At 37.3% G+C, this 16,666-nt stretch overlaps 1 protein-coding gene across 6 annotated transcripts in view; it reads right to left on the bottom strand.

Annotated features, from left to right (window-relative positions):
* Positions 1-226: 226 nt before the first annotated feature.
* The window catches only part of ARHGAP21 (Rho GTPase activating protein 21), a 132,991-nt gene continuing 116,551 nt past the window's right edge, over positions 227-16,666 (bottom strand). For 4 of the 6 annotated variants that reach the window (XM_046678338.1, XM_046678337.1, XM_046678342.1 and 1 more), the window contains 12 exons: positions 14,286-14,350; positions 14,070-14,209; positions 13,306-13,448; positions 12,361-12,516; positions 12,186-12,264; positions 11,181-11,254; positions 11,013-11,102; positions 8,173-8,298; positions 7,940-7,981; positions 7,527-7,632; positions 5,590-5,621; positions 227-2,712 (listed from right to left, as the gene is read on the bottom strand). In XM_046678338.1, coding sequence (XP_046534294.1) covers positions 1,018-2,712; positions 5,590-5,621; positions 7,527-7,632; positions 7,940-7,981; positions 8,173-8,298; positions 11,013-11,102; positions 11,181-11,254; positions 12,186-12,264; positions 12,361-12,516; positions 13,306-13,448; positions 14,070-14,209; positions 14,286-14,350 — 2,748 coding nt within the window. In that variant the 3' untranslated portion in view covers positions 227-1,017. The remainder of the gene's footprint in view (positions 2,713-5,589; positions 5,622-7,526; positions 7,633-7,939; positions 7,982-8,172; positions 8,299-11,012; positions 11,103-11,180; positions 11,255-12,185; positions 12,265-12,360; positions 12,517-13,305; positions 13,449-14,069; positions 14,210-14,285; positions 14,351-16,666) is intronic. The other 2 variants (XM_046678340.1, XM_046678343.1) reach the window with 1 other exon arrangement.

Raw genomic sequence — 16,666 nt, 5'->3', positions numbered from 1 at the left:
AGGGTAAAAAATAACATATTACTTTAGCTAGAAAAGAGAAATATTACCTGTGTACAGGAGCGAAGTTAGGCCAATGTAAACATTTATAAGAGATCCCTGCCGGCCACAGCAAAAATGGGGAAAGATGGAATGCATAAGTAAAGTAGGTACTTTCTTTAAAGTCGGGACCAATTAAGTTATAAACGGATGACATTTAAACACAAATCAGAATAAGTTTCGAGCCATGCCAAGTTCACCAAAACAATGTTTATTTCCAGTGTTTACTTGGGTATGCACACAGGCAGGACACAGGTTTCGATTCATTAAGCCCTCATGCAGAATTACATTCTTCTCGATCAAGAAGCCAGTTCCATCCAGGTCACTATCTACACACCTATGTTACAACATTTATATCAAATCTGGTATCTGAAGAAAAGATACACATAGAATATGTTCATTTAAGTTACGTATTTTACAGAAAGATTAAAAATTCAAGTCACGCAAAACTCAAAAACTGTATTAAAAGTTTGAATATAAAACTCAGAGATCCACCTGGAATGACTAAAGAATGGAGGTTCTGTATCCACCTGTGTTAAAACTGGTAAATGTAATGAAATTTGTTACCAATAAAACACATTCATTTATTCAATGTAAGTTGTCTAATTTTAACAATATGGCACCCTAAAAACCAAATGTATTTTGATGATGAGGCACTTTTGTTAGTGATGAAACCAAAAGAACAAATTTGCCGCAGACTAATGCCAGCTATTTTCTTCAGTAATCTCGGGTATACACTATGTGGTGAGTTGCAACAAATACCTCGCTCATTTGTATACAACTATCCGATATATTTTTAAATATATATATATGTTCTTCTGGCTGTAGTAATGCACTGTAAAGCTATTTCACAGTGCAAAATGATGAAACCAGCCCAAATGAAGGCTGCATAATAACAATTCTGGTACAAGAAAATATTTACAGAGTTACTGGAACGTGTAACAGTAGCTTTTTATTTGCTAGAGTGGACACACCCCCGGTTCAAAGACAGGGACGAAACTGTGCTTTATTGCCTGGGGTTTCAGACAGTTTATGAGGTTGGGCAAGAGCTGCAGAACTAGCATTTTGGCTCACGTTCTGGAAGCTTTCTCCGTTTATTTGGTCAGGGGACTGTGGTGGTGTGCAAAGAAGGGGCCTGTTGGTTGAAGCCAAGGTACCAGGAGAACTGCCCGCGTCGGACTGAAAAGACAGAGGGGGGTCCGTCATGGCTATTTCTAATGTGCTAGAGTTCTCCGGCTGGGGGTCCCCGGTTTCTCCTCGGCTAAGGTCCGACGCACTGGTGCGTAAGCGCTCCCTTGCAAGCCAGTCTGAGATGGAGAGGTCCTGGGCTGAGCATTTTGGCTTTAACCGATTCACAGCTGAAAGTTCAGATTCTCTCTCCCCACTCTGCTCCTGCGCTTTCCAGAAAGTCAGAACACTGATTTCAGCAGCATCTCTGTGCCCTCCCAGCGTATGTCTGCGTTTGATGTTTTTCCTTTTGGCCGTCTCGGCACTCGTTTTCTGATTTCCTACTCCAAACATGTCGTCTGCTGGTGCTCTGGGTCTCAGTTTTAACCGATCTGCTATTTTCGTTTTCCAGGTGGGCTCCTGTTTCTCTGGTTCACTTCTGGTCGGTGTTAGCAAACTCCCTGTCGATTTTCCTTTTTTCATAACATCAAACACTTTAGTTATTGAAGGTGTGTCTTTCTCACTCTTGGCATCTCCTAGACTTCCGCTGTCTGACTTGAATCTAGCAGATTTTTTCCTGGAGAGGGTGTCACATTCAATAAGTTTATGCGAACTAAAGTGTTGTCTTCGGCTATCTAAACTTGGGGTTAAACTTCCCTCCGTACAACTTACTTCGCTTCCTTCAGAATTTCTCCGGCTTGTCTTAGTGACCTCTTGTAGTTTTCCTCGGAATAGCTTCTCGGAAGTCAAAGCTGTGGGAAAAACAGGGAAATCGTTCTCACTATCCGTCTCCACAGGCCGCCCTTCACTGACCAGTTCACTTCTCTCATCGTCGGCTTCGTCTCCCTTACTTTCTGCAACCGACTGCACCTCGGGGCTCAGTCGGCTGGAGTCAAGGCTAGTCAGGTACGTAGTAGATGATGTAGTTGAATAATCTGAAGTGATGGTGCTGACGTTGGCCAAAAACTCACTATGTTTAGTTTCTGGACTGGTGGACTTCTTCGTGGAATGTCTTGCCAGAGAAGCCTGGGAGGAGGTGCTGAGCAAAGTGCCAGAGTCAGACCCTGTCTCCTCAAACTGGGAGGACTTCTGTGTCCCCGGCAATCTGGGGCTCTCCTTCAGGATGGTGAAGCGACAGCTCAGAGTTGGTGACTTGTTATATTTTGAGTTGTGTGGGGGTGAGGGTTCTTCAGACGGCATGCTCTCCTTTGGAAGTGATATCTTTTCATCTTTTGTTGCACTGATGTCTTTCTTAGCGCTATTTTCTTTGGAAATGACGATCCTTTGTTTTCTGCCCCATGTCTCACTCTCTTTCTTGGACTCTTCTTTAGTCTCACTGTGACACTGTTCTGCACTTTCTTTCTTAGAGAATACATTGTCCAATTCGTCTTCTGAGCTGCTCGGTTGCGCTTTTTCTTTTGGCTTTTTCCTCTTGCGACTAGCAGCTGCAAAGATGGAGGAGACAAGCAGTTCTCTGCTATATTGATCTTTTCCGGATCCCCAAGACCCCTGAGAAGCAATCAGAGAAATGGGACTTTGAACATAAGAACGTCACTAAGGTCTAAATATACTTTAACAAAAACACTAGATTGTGGATCTAGTAAGAGAAACTCAAAATTTCTTATTTAATTTTCTGAAAAGGTTTTCCCCCAAATGATTCTTACTGAATTAACTCCACTAATGCTCCGGAAGTACTAACAGAGTGTAGTTGTTTATGCCTCCTCTTAACTGGTACCTAAGACATTTCTATTTTTATTTAACTACTCCCATTTCTTGCTGGTGTTATTTATCTGCCCCAGCGCAGCTCATTTACATGTGTCTTTCAGGGAAAGACTCTGTGTCTAGCGCCATCAAGCTCTCCTATTCTCGTTCATTGCCCTGAATCTACTGACTTTCCCTGCTTCTGCGATGCTCAGACATTCTTCAGATTCTTTCACCTGGAACACATGCTTAAGAGTTAATATTCTGACACAGTTGAATATGATATTCTGACAGAGCTTGCTAAAATTTTATGGCTGACTTCAATTTTCTAATTACAGATACCATAGGATACAGATATTGTGTCAGATAAGCTTATTAAGATAAGGGAACTCTTTGGTCTCTCATTAGTTCAGCCAGGCTGGATCTTCAGAGACTTGCCTTAGGTAAATCGGGTTGATAATCTCTTCATTTATCTCAAGGTAACAACAAAATCAGGAAATTCAAATAACGTCAGGTCAGTTAAAGATCCTAAGTCCTTACCATAGAGACACTTTAGTGCACTGTCATTGTAAAGTTGTAGTGTAGGCTACCGGCTTTGTTAGCTATGCATAACAGGCTCTTGATGACAACTATTTAATTAATTTGTTCATAATGCCTACATGCTAAGTAAATGGTGGTGGCAGTGGTCGATAAACACTTGCTGGTTTACCACATATCGTTTAAGACAAGCAGGCAGGCAGGAAGTATGCTGAGTAACAGAAGTAGAAAGTATATTTCTCTATTGTCAGAAAAATCTTAGACAAGCTAAAACTACTACACTGAAGTTTTGAGAAATAAAGTAAAATTTCAGACTATAGTGTAAGACTAAAAAGGACTCACCAACATGAAATCGCAGATTAACTGAACTCTGCTTTTATAAATTATAAACGATTTCAAATCGTCCAGTACATTTCTAATGGCTGTTCCCATTTAACACGTTCTGCTGAAGACCACAGGGGATAATGGTTGTGACTGTGCTAGGAATTGGGAGACCCAGCCTTCCTCCCTCTTACTTGCTGTGCTTGACACTGAGCAACTGATTTACCTTGCAACATCTCAGTTTCATTGTTTATTTAAGTGAAAAGAAATTAGATTATATTTCTTTAAGATTTCCTAGGGGTCCCTTTAAAATCCTGTGATTCTGTGATCATATACGTGTTGGAGCAAATACTCTATTTATTTTACAGTTGAAAAATTGTTACAAAGAGTTATACCATTTGAATATCTGCTATACTATAGGCATGGTACAAACACCACTAAAATTAAGATGAAGGGACTCCTATAACAACAAGTTAAGAAATACACATCTAGTAAGAGGGAAGGAGAGAATTTCAAACAGGTTTGAAATCTAAAGTCTGAAACCTTATCTTTTGGCACAAAAAATGGGAAACTATTCTAAAGAAATCTAAAGAGACATGACAACAAAATGCAAGGAGTAATCCTTGATTGCATCCTGTATAGGGAAATAAAAAACAACAAACATTATTGGGACATTGGGGGAAATTTGTGTAAAAACTGTCCATTGGAAATGATAATGATTGTACTCGTGTTAACTACCTGAGTAGGACAATGACACAGTGATCATACAGGATGCCCTTGTTCTCAGAAGACACAGGCTGAAGCATCTAGGGGTGAAGTGTTATCATGTCTATAAGTCACTCTCAAATGATTCAGAAAAAAAAATTATATCTATCAAGATTTACCAACTGATGAATCTAGGGCAAAAGGTTTGGATGCTATTATTCCAGTAACATTTTGTACTGGAAGTTTTCAAAGTAAAAAGTTGGGACAAAAAGATGGTAAAGATCACAATATAAGTGATAGGGAATGATATGATTAAAATATTTTGTAACATTTTCTGCGTGAATTATAATTTAATCATATGCAGCCCCATTATGACAGTGAAAGACGATATGTAAAATTCACGTCTTATTTCCAAATAGGAAAATGTCTTAAGAAATTTATTGACAATTCTAGTTGCTACTGTCTCAGCAGGGCAAAGTTTAGACAAATTGAATTAATTAAAAACTTTCTAAGAACTATAAGAACTTCCTAAAAATTACTCAAAACGTTGTGTATTTTGGTGGTGTTGTCAATGGAACACAAATTATGTTTAAAAATTGATTATAAAAACAAAATTGTTATTTTGCTGAAATGAAATATACCTTTTCTATAAAAAATATATAACAACAAAAAGTCTATATTACTACTGAAATATTTACACACATAATGATGTGATGTTTGAGATTTGTTTCAAAATGGTCCCAGGTGGAGGGAGGGAGCAGAGCGCAGATGGAACAAACTTGGCCGGGCGGAAACTGCTGAAGATGGATAATGGGTGCGCTGGGGCTCATTACACTATTCTCTCTACTATGTACATGTTAGAAATTTTTCACATTAAAGAGTGAGAAAGAAAGCCTACTTCTTCATATTATACTAATAAACTACAGTGAGGGAACCCTAACATTCCAACTCACAATCCAGTATCCTTCTATCGTATTCCATTTTAAGAATTAATTTTTCCCTTATTAGACATCGTCGCTGTGTCCTCAGACACAGACAGGGATGCATCTGTATACTAATCTTCACAATCAGCAAAAAGCAATTTCCCTCTAAAATACTTCAAAATCGTGTGAAACTCTTTACCTTAGATTTTGCTGAGTCACTAGCAGCTGAATCTGTGAGAAGTTAAATAAAACATGGTCAGTATTAGTCAATCTTTACTGCTCTCAACAAACGATGCAAAACTTATGGAAAAGACAGGCACAGAACAAAATGTGAAAGCAAAACTCAAACAAAACAAGAGAACACAGTGGATAGTCAGAGCTCACAAAGATGCAAGCTGCACCACAGAAAGCCACCGCCATGAAAGGATGCTGTGAATTGTAGGCAGAATCAGCTCAATGAGAGGGATGGCAAAGGAGCCCTGTACTAAACAAAAACAGAAATACTAGTGTTTATTCGATTTTCTAATTATTACATCTAGCAATAAAGAAGCTTGACGACCTTTTTAAGAATTGTACTAGGTACCACATCCTGTATCTGAAACTGATACACAATGCAGAACTTTTAAGATTGTTGGCTGCCCTCGCTACAAATGGAGACACTCATACTCGGTTATTTACATTGATTTTTGTCAGACTGTCAAACTTAAATTTTAGAAGCATATACTGTATGCATATGGATGCATTAGGATAACCCTGCTTCCAGGTCACTTTGGTTTTATATTAAATTAATGCTCATCTTTGTGCTTAGACCCCAGTTTCATATTTGTGCAGTCAGGGATCCTTTTGACTAGTTTGGTTAAATGCTACCAGTTTTGTAATTATCTATTAACAAATGCTATCATGGAAATGGAGAAATGGAGACCATAATTTTACTGTCTGGCAAAAACTCAGATTATACAATTATAAAGAGGGTAGGAAGGGGCTAGCACTAGTCTGGATAACATCAATTTTGGAATTTCATCTGTCAACTTTAGGGAAATTGATTTTCAAAATTAATGAGCTGAGCCCCGTGCCACGCCCCTTTTAACACATGGCTAAATGCTTTATGACTTGAAGAACTGGTAGACCATACCATGCTATTTCTCCTCACGGTCTGCTTCAGAAATAACAAGAAACAGCAGAAAAACTTTTAAGAAAGTAGTATTGATCTGTTTACAATAATCTTAAGAGAAATTTACACCACAGATCAACTATGTTCGCATTTACAAGAATCGGGGGTTTCTGCAGACAAGGCAGCTACAGTGTGGACAACAATCCTCCTTCTTCCTACAGTTCCAGCTGTCCATCAGGGACACCACAGAATCCACTAGCGACATTACCGTGTGATAGACTCCTCCCACTTCGCCTGTTCAACATCAGTATAGATTTGCCTGTGTCAGTAAGTGCTGAAAAAACCCTTTAGGACTAAAACAAGAACTGGAGACAAAGGGAGAACATTGTGTAAAAACATGCTGGATTAGTGCAACAGTTTGGCAGGAGAAAATTTTCATCAAAAGAGCCGATAAAAACTAATACTTAAACGTTAGGGTGGCAAGAGAAAACAGAAGAAAATGTCAAAGAGATTGACCTTTACTGTGACATCTATAGTGACAAATAATATACTGTATTTATGAAAACGGTGCCCATTAGCGGATCAACATATTTAACTTGCTGCTGTTAAACAGAATGTCTAGCTTGAGAATAAGAACTACTTATACAGCCTAGATCATACTTTCTGCCATCACAGCAACCACATATTCAGTAGCATATATCTGTTTTACCTTGTGATGACTATTACATGGAAACTGTGAATTAAAAAAAAAAGAACAAAACAGTGGTTTGCATGCTCATTTCCCTCATAGTTCCATTCTGACAAGCATTACAACTCCATGCACTGCCAATGGCATTATAGTCACTGGAAGATAATTAAGATCAATCAGAAAAGGAAGATTAAATTTTTTATTAGTAGAAAGGGAAAAAAAAAAGGGAGAAAAGGAAAAAATCACAGTGAGTTGTTACTTATGACCGATTTGCTCTTTCATGTTACAAGAATTTAGCTTTTAACCTCGAGACCAAGGCTGCCCAGGCAAGAGTTACCTGATACATCTCCAGGGGAGACTCCTGTCCTTCCAATGTTGGTGAGTAAATGATCTATGTTTGGCACTGGCTGGCAGTCTACTGTGTTTTCCTCCTGTACTGTTGTCTATGGTTAATAAACAAAGATCTCTTCGTCATCTCTTCAAAGATACTTTCTTTAAAATTCAAACAACATTTAGTAAAAGACACATTACTGAGTGGAGCACATGTGTTTCATCGTTTACACATAATTAACTACAAAAGAAGCATCGTACTTGTATTTTCATTAGATCAGAAACTGAGGTGCTTTAGACCTGCTTCCGGGTGCAAAGCGGACAATAGCATACAAAGCAGGAAGTTGACATTGTTGGAGCATCAGGATCTTGTGTCCCAAATGAAAATAAAGAGTATAAATGCCGACGGTTGATACTTACAAGAGGTTCTTCAGCACCTTCTTCTGTGAAAAACCAGTCATGCTAAAATTTAAAATAAAAACGGTGAGAAGAGAAATTAAATAATCCCCTAAATATATATATATTTTGGAGGATGGCATAGAAAAAAGGGTAATTATCTTAGGAAAAAAAAATTATAACTAAATCCTGTCCTACCAAATATCAGCTGCTCACAAAAAAAGGATTTTTCTGGATGAGACAAAGCCTGAACTTACATGCTGGATAAGGGTCTCTACAATCTTGTACTGGTCTGGCATGTGAGTGACCATGTGGGTCATGTTATCTTCAGATGTCCTCACAAGGGTTGGACCAAAAACTATTGCTAGGTTTCTCGGTTCCATCTGAAACAAAGCATGATATTGGAAAACATAAGAATTTTTCTGAAGACAGGCTTAAATTCCCATTGCATGTTTGGCATTTTATTTCTTTTGATGAAAAAGAATTCAAAGAACGATTGACTGACGTATGTGAAAACAGATGATGCTTCTTAGTTGGGATTTCTATAAGCTAATCTATACATAACTTCTCTCTCCTTGCTTTAATGACAATGCACAATAGTTAATTGGCATTCATTTTTTCCAAGGAGTCTTTGATTGAAAGCAACTGTTTGGTTCAAAACTAGTAGTACCAGAGCTAGGTTAACCGACAAAAATATTAAAATCAAAGGAAAAAATCTCGCAAAAGAATAGGGATACTCTCTCCCCTCAAAAACTAAAAAATGGAAAAGTGTTTAAAGATACATAAAATTTTCCAGATTTGCCCTAGCAGTATATCAAAATCACCAATATGTAAAAACCTAATGTCTAGAAATATTTTTTGACCAATTTTTACTTTAACCAAAATTTCTGAAGGTCTTTGCTTATCCTTGTGCCAATCTGAACACCTCAATATTACATACTTGTATGTTTATACATTCATTTCCATGTTTTGTATTCTTTGTTTAATTACACGATTATCAAAGGTGTGGATCTTTTCTTTTCCTTTAATGTATGTACACTGTCTGGTGTAGGACACTGGTGAATTTAGGATTTGATTAAAATGTTAAGTAACTTTAACCAACTCTGAAAACATATCGGGGGTAAAAAAATCACTGCGGAACTCAAAAATCAAACTGGGTCAGGGAACCACATTAGTAAACTGTTCTGTGAGAGGCACGTGCACACTCACCTATTGGGTATGGTACAAGGTGGAAAACCCTCAGATCTCCCATTCTGAAGCAACTGTTAGGCATCTAATGTTAATGACCACAATACAGGCATTATTACACCGTGCTTACTGCACATAAGGAGAAATTATGATTGAAGCCAGTATTTTCACAGAAAGTTGACTTAGTGGAAAAAAAAACTATGACTGCAGGAAGAGTTTACTTAAACTGGGCACGAGGCATGTTTTTTATTCTCCCTCCAGAGGTTGTCATCACCTAATTCCTATATCCTTACTGGTTAACGTGGTTCAAAGAATAAAGTCCATCTCAAGGGTCTTACGTAAAATTCTTACTAGATTCTTGTCTACTATGATTTCATTTAAGCTTTTAGAGTAATGATAACATACATCATTGTTTATATGTATACAGTAATATTTATTATGTGGCTATACAATTTTAGCTGGCTCCTACATAAAACTATTAACATCAGTAGTTCACAGTTTCTCTATTCATTTATTACCTAAATTCTGTATTTTTTGAAAGATGCTCCATAAAGTGTAGTTAAATAGGTCTGGGAAATGAAATGCCTTAGCCACTTCTTCAAGATTCACAGTGTTAATTAATATATTAAAGACTACAAAATTCTGCAGTAAAGAAATTTGTTAAATTTTGTTTAATTCAGTGCTTTCTAAACTAATTAGACCAACAAACCCTATTTTCCCAGTGACTCCTACTAGCGTCCAGCAAAAGTGATGAATGATGTCATACACTTTGGGAACTGCTGAAATAATCAGAAAATATTTCAGCTATGATTATATTGAGAACTTTCTGGCTTCTACTGTATGAACTTCTGGAAACGGTACAATCAATTGATATAGGCTTTCTTTTCCTTCTTTCTCGCTCTCTCTCTTTTTTTAACTTTTTTTATAGCCTTATCACTACTGAGGAAATTGAATATTTAAAGGAAATTATAACACTGCTTGTAGACTTCTCAATTTGCAGGTAACAGGTGTTGACACTCTCTCATAATCCAGCCTCTCGACAACCATGGGCGACCGTCTTCCAGAACACCAACAGCCACTAACTGAGCTGAAGGAATGCCTTTTTCTCTACCTTGAGCAAGAACTGCCCTTAGAAAAGGGAGTGACAGCAATGTTCCTGACCTTGTGGTATTCTCTATTTTCTTTTCTCTTCTAGAAACCAAAATGACTGTGCAAGTATTTTAAGAAGTAATGTTCAAAAGTCAGAAAATCATCATTTTGCAACCTCGAATGACACCATGGATTTAGGCAACAATCACCAATGATGGACGAAAACCATGAAAAGTTGAGACTACAACTATCAACCAAACACCGTGTATGCACCTTGTTTGGATACTGATTTAACAAAGGACTTTAAAAAGACATTTCTTTCAATCAGTCAAGAAAAACTGAACCTAAACTGGGTATTCGAAAATATTAAGGAGGAATAACAAATTTTTGTGTGTTTGATAAAGATAATGTGGTGGTGTTAAGGGAAAAAAAAGTCTTATCTGCTTGAAACTAAACAAATCAAAAAAAGAAAATGTTATTTTTTCACTCTGTAGCATTTGGTACATTTTGACTTGTGTATCGTGTATAAATGTTACCTCTTCAAAATACTGATATACAGTTGAAAGATAGAAGTAAAATTTCATTTTTCTTGCTGGATAAATGTAAAAGGAAATTTCTTTTTAAAATGGTGAAAATTGGTATTTTGGGATCTTTTCCTTTTAAGAATGATGTTTAGAGGGACTGATCAGCCAATAGGATGTATTTTCAAGCTTTTGTTGAATTATAATCCTATTTTTGACTATTTGGCAGGAAGCAATGGAGCCTATCTTTTCAACTAAAACCACTGAAAATCCATTTCTTCAGTATGCACTTTACATACCTTATTTTTTTCTGAATTTTCTGCCACTGTCTTCAGATGAGCCGAAAGAAACTTCAGTGTTTCATAATGATGTTCGGGCAAATCGTGAATCTGAAACATATTATTTTCATGATGGATTTAAAATGCTGAATTTTAGTTGTATTTCCAAAAATAGAAAACAATACCTACTAGTCTCTTTAAGGTTTTCAGACGCTCTAGAGGATCTTCTTTGCGGTTGGCTTCAATAAAGTCAGCATATTTCTCTGACAACAGCAAGAATAATAAAACAAATTTATCTTCAATTGCCTAGGAGAGTTGTAATCCAGTTTTCCTCTAAGGTTCAATTTTAAGCCACAATAAAAAAAATGCAGAGAAGACCCTAAATAGCCTTTGAAATGTAAGTGTCTGAAAGGGCCATAGTTTTTATTAATTCTCCAAACTTTACCTACAAACAGAAGAAAATTCACTAAAATGTGAGTTCTCTGAGGGTATCATCTATATTCATACAGCCTGCCCATTCTTCTCTCCCCTTTACCACGACAACATCTAGTGCAGTGACTTACGTAGCACTCAAATATTTGGTTTGACTGAAAAAATGTTTTTTCTACTAACTTTACCTTGTCATGTCTGCAGACTTTTGACTGAGAACAGTCATAATATATACATATATATTTTTTAATTTTATTATTTTTTTTTCCTTTTTCTCCCCAAAGCCTCCCGGTACATAGTTGTATATTCTTCGTTGTGGGTCCTTCTAGTTGTGGCATGTGGGACGCTGCCTCAGCGTGGTCTGATGAGCAGTGCCATATCCGCGCCCAGGATTCGAACCAACGAAACACTGGGCCGCCTGCAGCGGAGCGCGCGAACTTAACCACTTGGCCACGGGGCCAGCCCCAGTCATAATATATTTTTAACTTAACCGCAGACATGGATGAACAGGATAACATAAATTTTACTGAACCTAACAAATTTGTTATAAACTCTATTTTTCACAGAAACTTATCAGGAGGAAAAAAATATCCAAATGACAAAAAATAGTCATAATTATGCTTAATATATAAATAAGAACTAAACAAGATTTTCTATCTCCTTTGACAAAAATATTTTCTCCTGGTTCAATTTAACACTCTACGGTTTGCCAACAATGTGATTTTAAACTGTTTCCTCTGGTATCTTCCATGGGAGTTGACTTACCATTTGTGAAGAGAGGTTCAGGGAGCTTTCTGAAGAAGGATTTTAATAAACTGCTTATCACATTCAAATCTCGCCATTTCTAGATGTGCAAAATAGAAATACAGTATTTTTGTCATCAATACTACCAAGGAAAAAAATACAGATCAGTTATTCCAATAGAAATAAACAAACTTACATCATCTTGTATATCAATATCAGCCATTCCTTTGTTGAGTTCTTCTTGCATACTTGAGATGGCTGCATTATTTCCAGGAACTCTATAAATACCTGTGTATTCAAGACCTCTTTCTTCAACTAATTTGCAACATATGTCAACTATTAATGGAATATACTGCAAAACAAGAAATAAACACTTTATTTAATACAGCACAAATGTTTATATTTAGTTAGTAGGTGTACACTGTAGCTACAAGGTCCTTTCTATCCAAAAGGAAAAATACAAATTACCGTTATTTGATATAGAGAAAATAAAGAATATAGACATTACAGACCCGGGAACAGATAAAACCAGTAAGAGATATTTCAGGGAGTGGGAAGAGAACAAATAGGCTGAGACAGAAAGAGAAGGGCTCACAGGGAGCTAACAGTCTAAAGAGGAAACAAGAGCAAGCAAAGAGAATGTGGGAATAGTTCAGCTGAATAAAGGGAAATAAAGCCAAAAAAAGAAGAGGGGGAGAGAAAAACATCAGTGAACTCATGACATGAATCCTAACATGGGTGCTGTAAACACACACACACACATGTATGCACATTCACATTTATTACACTTCCTTAATCAGGTCCTTGTTCTCATCCTTCTTTTAAGATGCTAAAAGCAGAACACACATGATTTCAAAATGAATTCTTACTGACCATTTCAGGTACATTTCAAATACATTCCTAATGGTTGAATAATTATTCGATTTCAGAGTCAATACATCAGAAAAAAGCATTATAGATCAAATCACTCAACACACCCTTACAGGTCAGAAAAGCTTAGGGAAACTAAGCTCTGTGATGAAGAGGAAAATGCTCAACAGATGGACAGATACTGTTATCTGAACAGCTGTGTACTCAGGTCCTGCTATGACTATGACTGAATTAACGACTTCAGGAAACCCGGCTGGCTGGTGTCTCCTACCCGATTAGTATGAGCTGGCGGGCAGTCATCCAGTCTGACACCGAACGTTCCAGTGGCGGTAGGCTTTTTTTCAAACGTCTTTCTCATAATACTGGGAATGCCTTTTCTCCAGGTGCCTTTGTCTTTTGGTGGACTGGTATCATCTTTTGATTGTTATTCAAAATAAAATGACATAAGAAAGAAAATGGAAACAAGAGTGTTTAAATCACGACTTTAAAAATCCTTTATCAATATTCATACAAATCAGAGTCCTGTACTATAAATATGTCCAATATTTACCAAAAGGACTGTATTATATTCTCTTCCTGATATAGCACTCCTTTAACCTTCCATATAATTTAATAGGGATCAATTATGCTACCTCACTCTTTTAGAATTTGTACCATGATTTTCCTTAAAACAGTCAAGAAAACAGAATCATGTGACATCTTCAGAGTGAAATTTTAGCAAAAGAAAACATAATGGTTTTATCTAAAAATGACAGCACCTGGGTCGTCAGTATTAAACAAATTTGCAGCATCTTGTATGCAGATGTCTGTGTTGTATTTTCCTTGACTTTGTCTTTATTACAGGAACTGGCATCCTGGACCCCACCTTAAAGGGAAAGGCCCCACTAGCCTACACCAGGCCTGTAGTGATCATTGAGCTCGCTCAAAAGGGGAAGGTCAGCAGAGATGGTACAGAAAACCCTGAAAATATCTTTAAAATCCCAATTTTAAATCGTGTCACCTGTTAAATTCACCCGAGACTGCTAGCATCAGTACCTTTACTGAGCAGTTTCCTTTCCGACTCTTCCTTGGGAGAATGTGGACTCTGAGTCTTTGGCTCTGATTTGGCTCCGAGCAAAGTCTGCCGGATGCTGAGAGTCTGGCGAGGTGTTTTTGGCAACTGTTCTGCTTTGCTGCTGAAAGAAATGAACAGTTCTTAACAATTACATATTTTACGTCCAAATTAACTTGTAGGCATGGTGGGAATCTCACCTCATCAGACTGTTGTATTCTTTTATTCTTCGACTAATTAGATCCCTGTTAGTAACTCCAGTGTCCTACGGGATAAAGAGAAGGCAAAATCAGAAAGCCATCTCTAAACAGAAACAGAGCTCCCTACTTTTGTTCTCTGAGGTTCTCTCCCGCACTGCTCTGCGTATTCAATACACACACTATACTTTACTCTCACGGGGTTGTTTTAGAACCTCTACCCAACATCACACCCCAACCTCGCCATGTGATAAATGTTCCAAGGGCCTCCCGCCTTGCCCAAAGACTTTTCTGTTGATTTTCTGCAGCCCTGCAGTACCTAGAGTAGCAGAGCAAATAGCGAGTGTTCAAACTGACTGAATTCATCTGTCATTTTTAATAAATGACTAAGATGTGGAGAGCCAGTTTTTTCTCTCACTAATACTGTAAAGAATGATCAGCATTCCAAAATAATACAGTTGGGTAAAAGATGGAAAAGTACTGCCCAAATTTGTCAATGATTAATTTGTAGGAGCAGTGAGATGCAGGGTCAGTTAGTATCAGAAGTGGCAGTTAGATTAGCAGAAGAGAAAAGCTCAAAACTGGATTTTTTAACCTGAGCAGGTTAAGTTTAATAACATGCTATTTGGTAAATTCAAAAAGTTGACCATAAGGTGATGATTTTTTTCCTATTGATTCCACTTATACATCGATATATGTCTTCAATTTTTTTTCACTTGTCTCATTTTGATTCTAATAAACAATACATTCTACAAAGAATGCAGGCTTGGAGTCAGTCTCAAATTCAAATCGACCGTTCCCACTTACCAGCTGAGAGATGGCACAGTTAAGATCCAGCATAAGATTGCCTGGGTTTGAATCCTGGCCCTGACACTCACCAGCCATGTGACCATAGGGAAATGACTTACCCCTCTTTGTGGACCTGGTGCCAATTTTTAACCACAAACAAGGTAGGGTGTAAACTATCACAGGGAAAAAAGCACAGGCATTTTTCCTATGGCATACGTTTTCTATAATTTGAATTAGATATAATGGAAATGACTAGATTAGAGAAAATGATTTGCATACCCTTACAGTTAATGTAGGAGTTCTGGCGTGCTGTGAGTAAGGGAAAGAACGCTGTGCTGTTCTTTTTTTTGTCATAACAATGGGAACAAAAAGTGAGAATAATGTGTAAGAAAAACTGTGTTAATGACATGAAAAAAGGTACTTGAGCAAAAGCTAGACTTAATCATTGCTGAATTTACTCTGTAAATTTTAAAGTTATGTACACTTAAAAAACTACCTTTGCTACTGAAATCCCTGCTGTAAAAATATCTTGATGGTTGTGAGCCAGAAGCTCTTAAGTCCCTAAATATTATTCCTTCTTAAAAAGAAAAACTAGAAAGTGGACAGCCACATGCAAAAGAATGAAAGTAGACCATCATCTTACACCATACACAAAAATTAACTCAAAATGGATTAAAGACTTGAAGGTAAGACATGAAACCATAAAACTCCTATAAGAAAATACAGGCAGTACACTCTTTGACATCGGTCTTAGAAGGATCTTTTCGAATACCATGTCTACTTGGGCAAGGGAAACAAAAGAAAAATTAAACAAATGGGACTTCATCAGACTAAACAGCTTCTGCAAGGCAAAGGAAACCAGGAACAAAACGAAAAAAACAACTTACCAACTGGGAGAAAAATATTTGCAAATCATATATCTGACAAGGGGTTAATCTCCAAAATATATAAAGAACTCATACAACTCAACAACAAGACAAAAAACCTGATCAAAAAATGGGTAGATGATATGCACATTTTTCCAAGAGGCACATGAAAAGATGTTCAATATCACTAATCATCAGAGAAATGCAAATCAAAACTACACTAAGATACCGCCTTACATCTGTTAGAACAGCTATGATAACCAAGACAAAAAAACAACAAATGTTGGAGAGGATGTGGAGAAAACGGAAGCCTCAACACTTCTGGTGGGAATGCAAACTGTTGCAGCCACTATGCAGTATGGAGATTTCTCAAAAAATTAAAAGTAGAAATACCATACGATCCAGCTATCCCTCTACTGCCTATTTATCCAAAGAACTTCAAATCAACAACTCAAAGAGACTTATGCACCCCTATGCTCATTGCAGCATTATTCACAATAGCCAAGATGTGGAAGCAACCCAAGTACACACCGACTGATGAGTGGATAAAGAAGATGTGGTGTGTATATGTGTGTACACACACACACACACACATGCACGCACGCACAATGGAATACTACTCGGCCATAAAAAAGACAAAATCGTCCTACTTGCAACAACATGGATGGAACTTGAGAGTATTATGTTAAGTGAAATAAGCCAGACAGAGAAAGACAAACTCCATATGAT

The sequence above is a fragment of the Equus quagga genome, chromosome 12 (genome assembly GCF_021613505.1).
Source record: "Equus quagga isolate Etosha38 chromosome 12, UCLA_HA_Equagga_1.0, whole genome shotgun sequence".
NCBI classification, from domain to species: Eukaryota; Metazoa; Chordata; class Mammalia; order Perissodactyla; family Equidae; genus Equus; species Equus quagga.
Note: the sequence above shows the minus strand (reverse complement) of the source record. Positions and strands in the feature narration are given on the sequence as shown.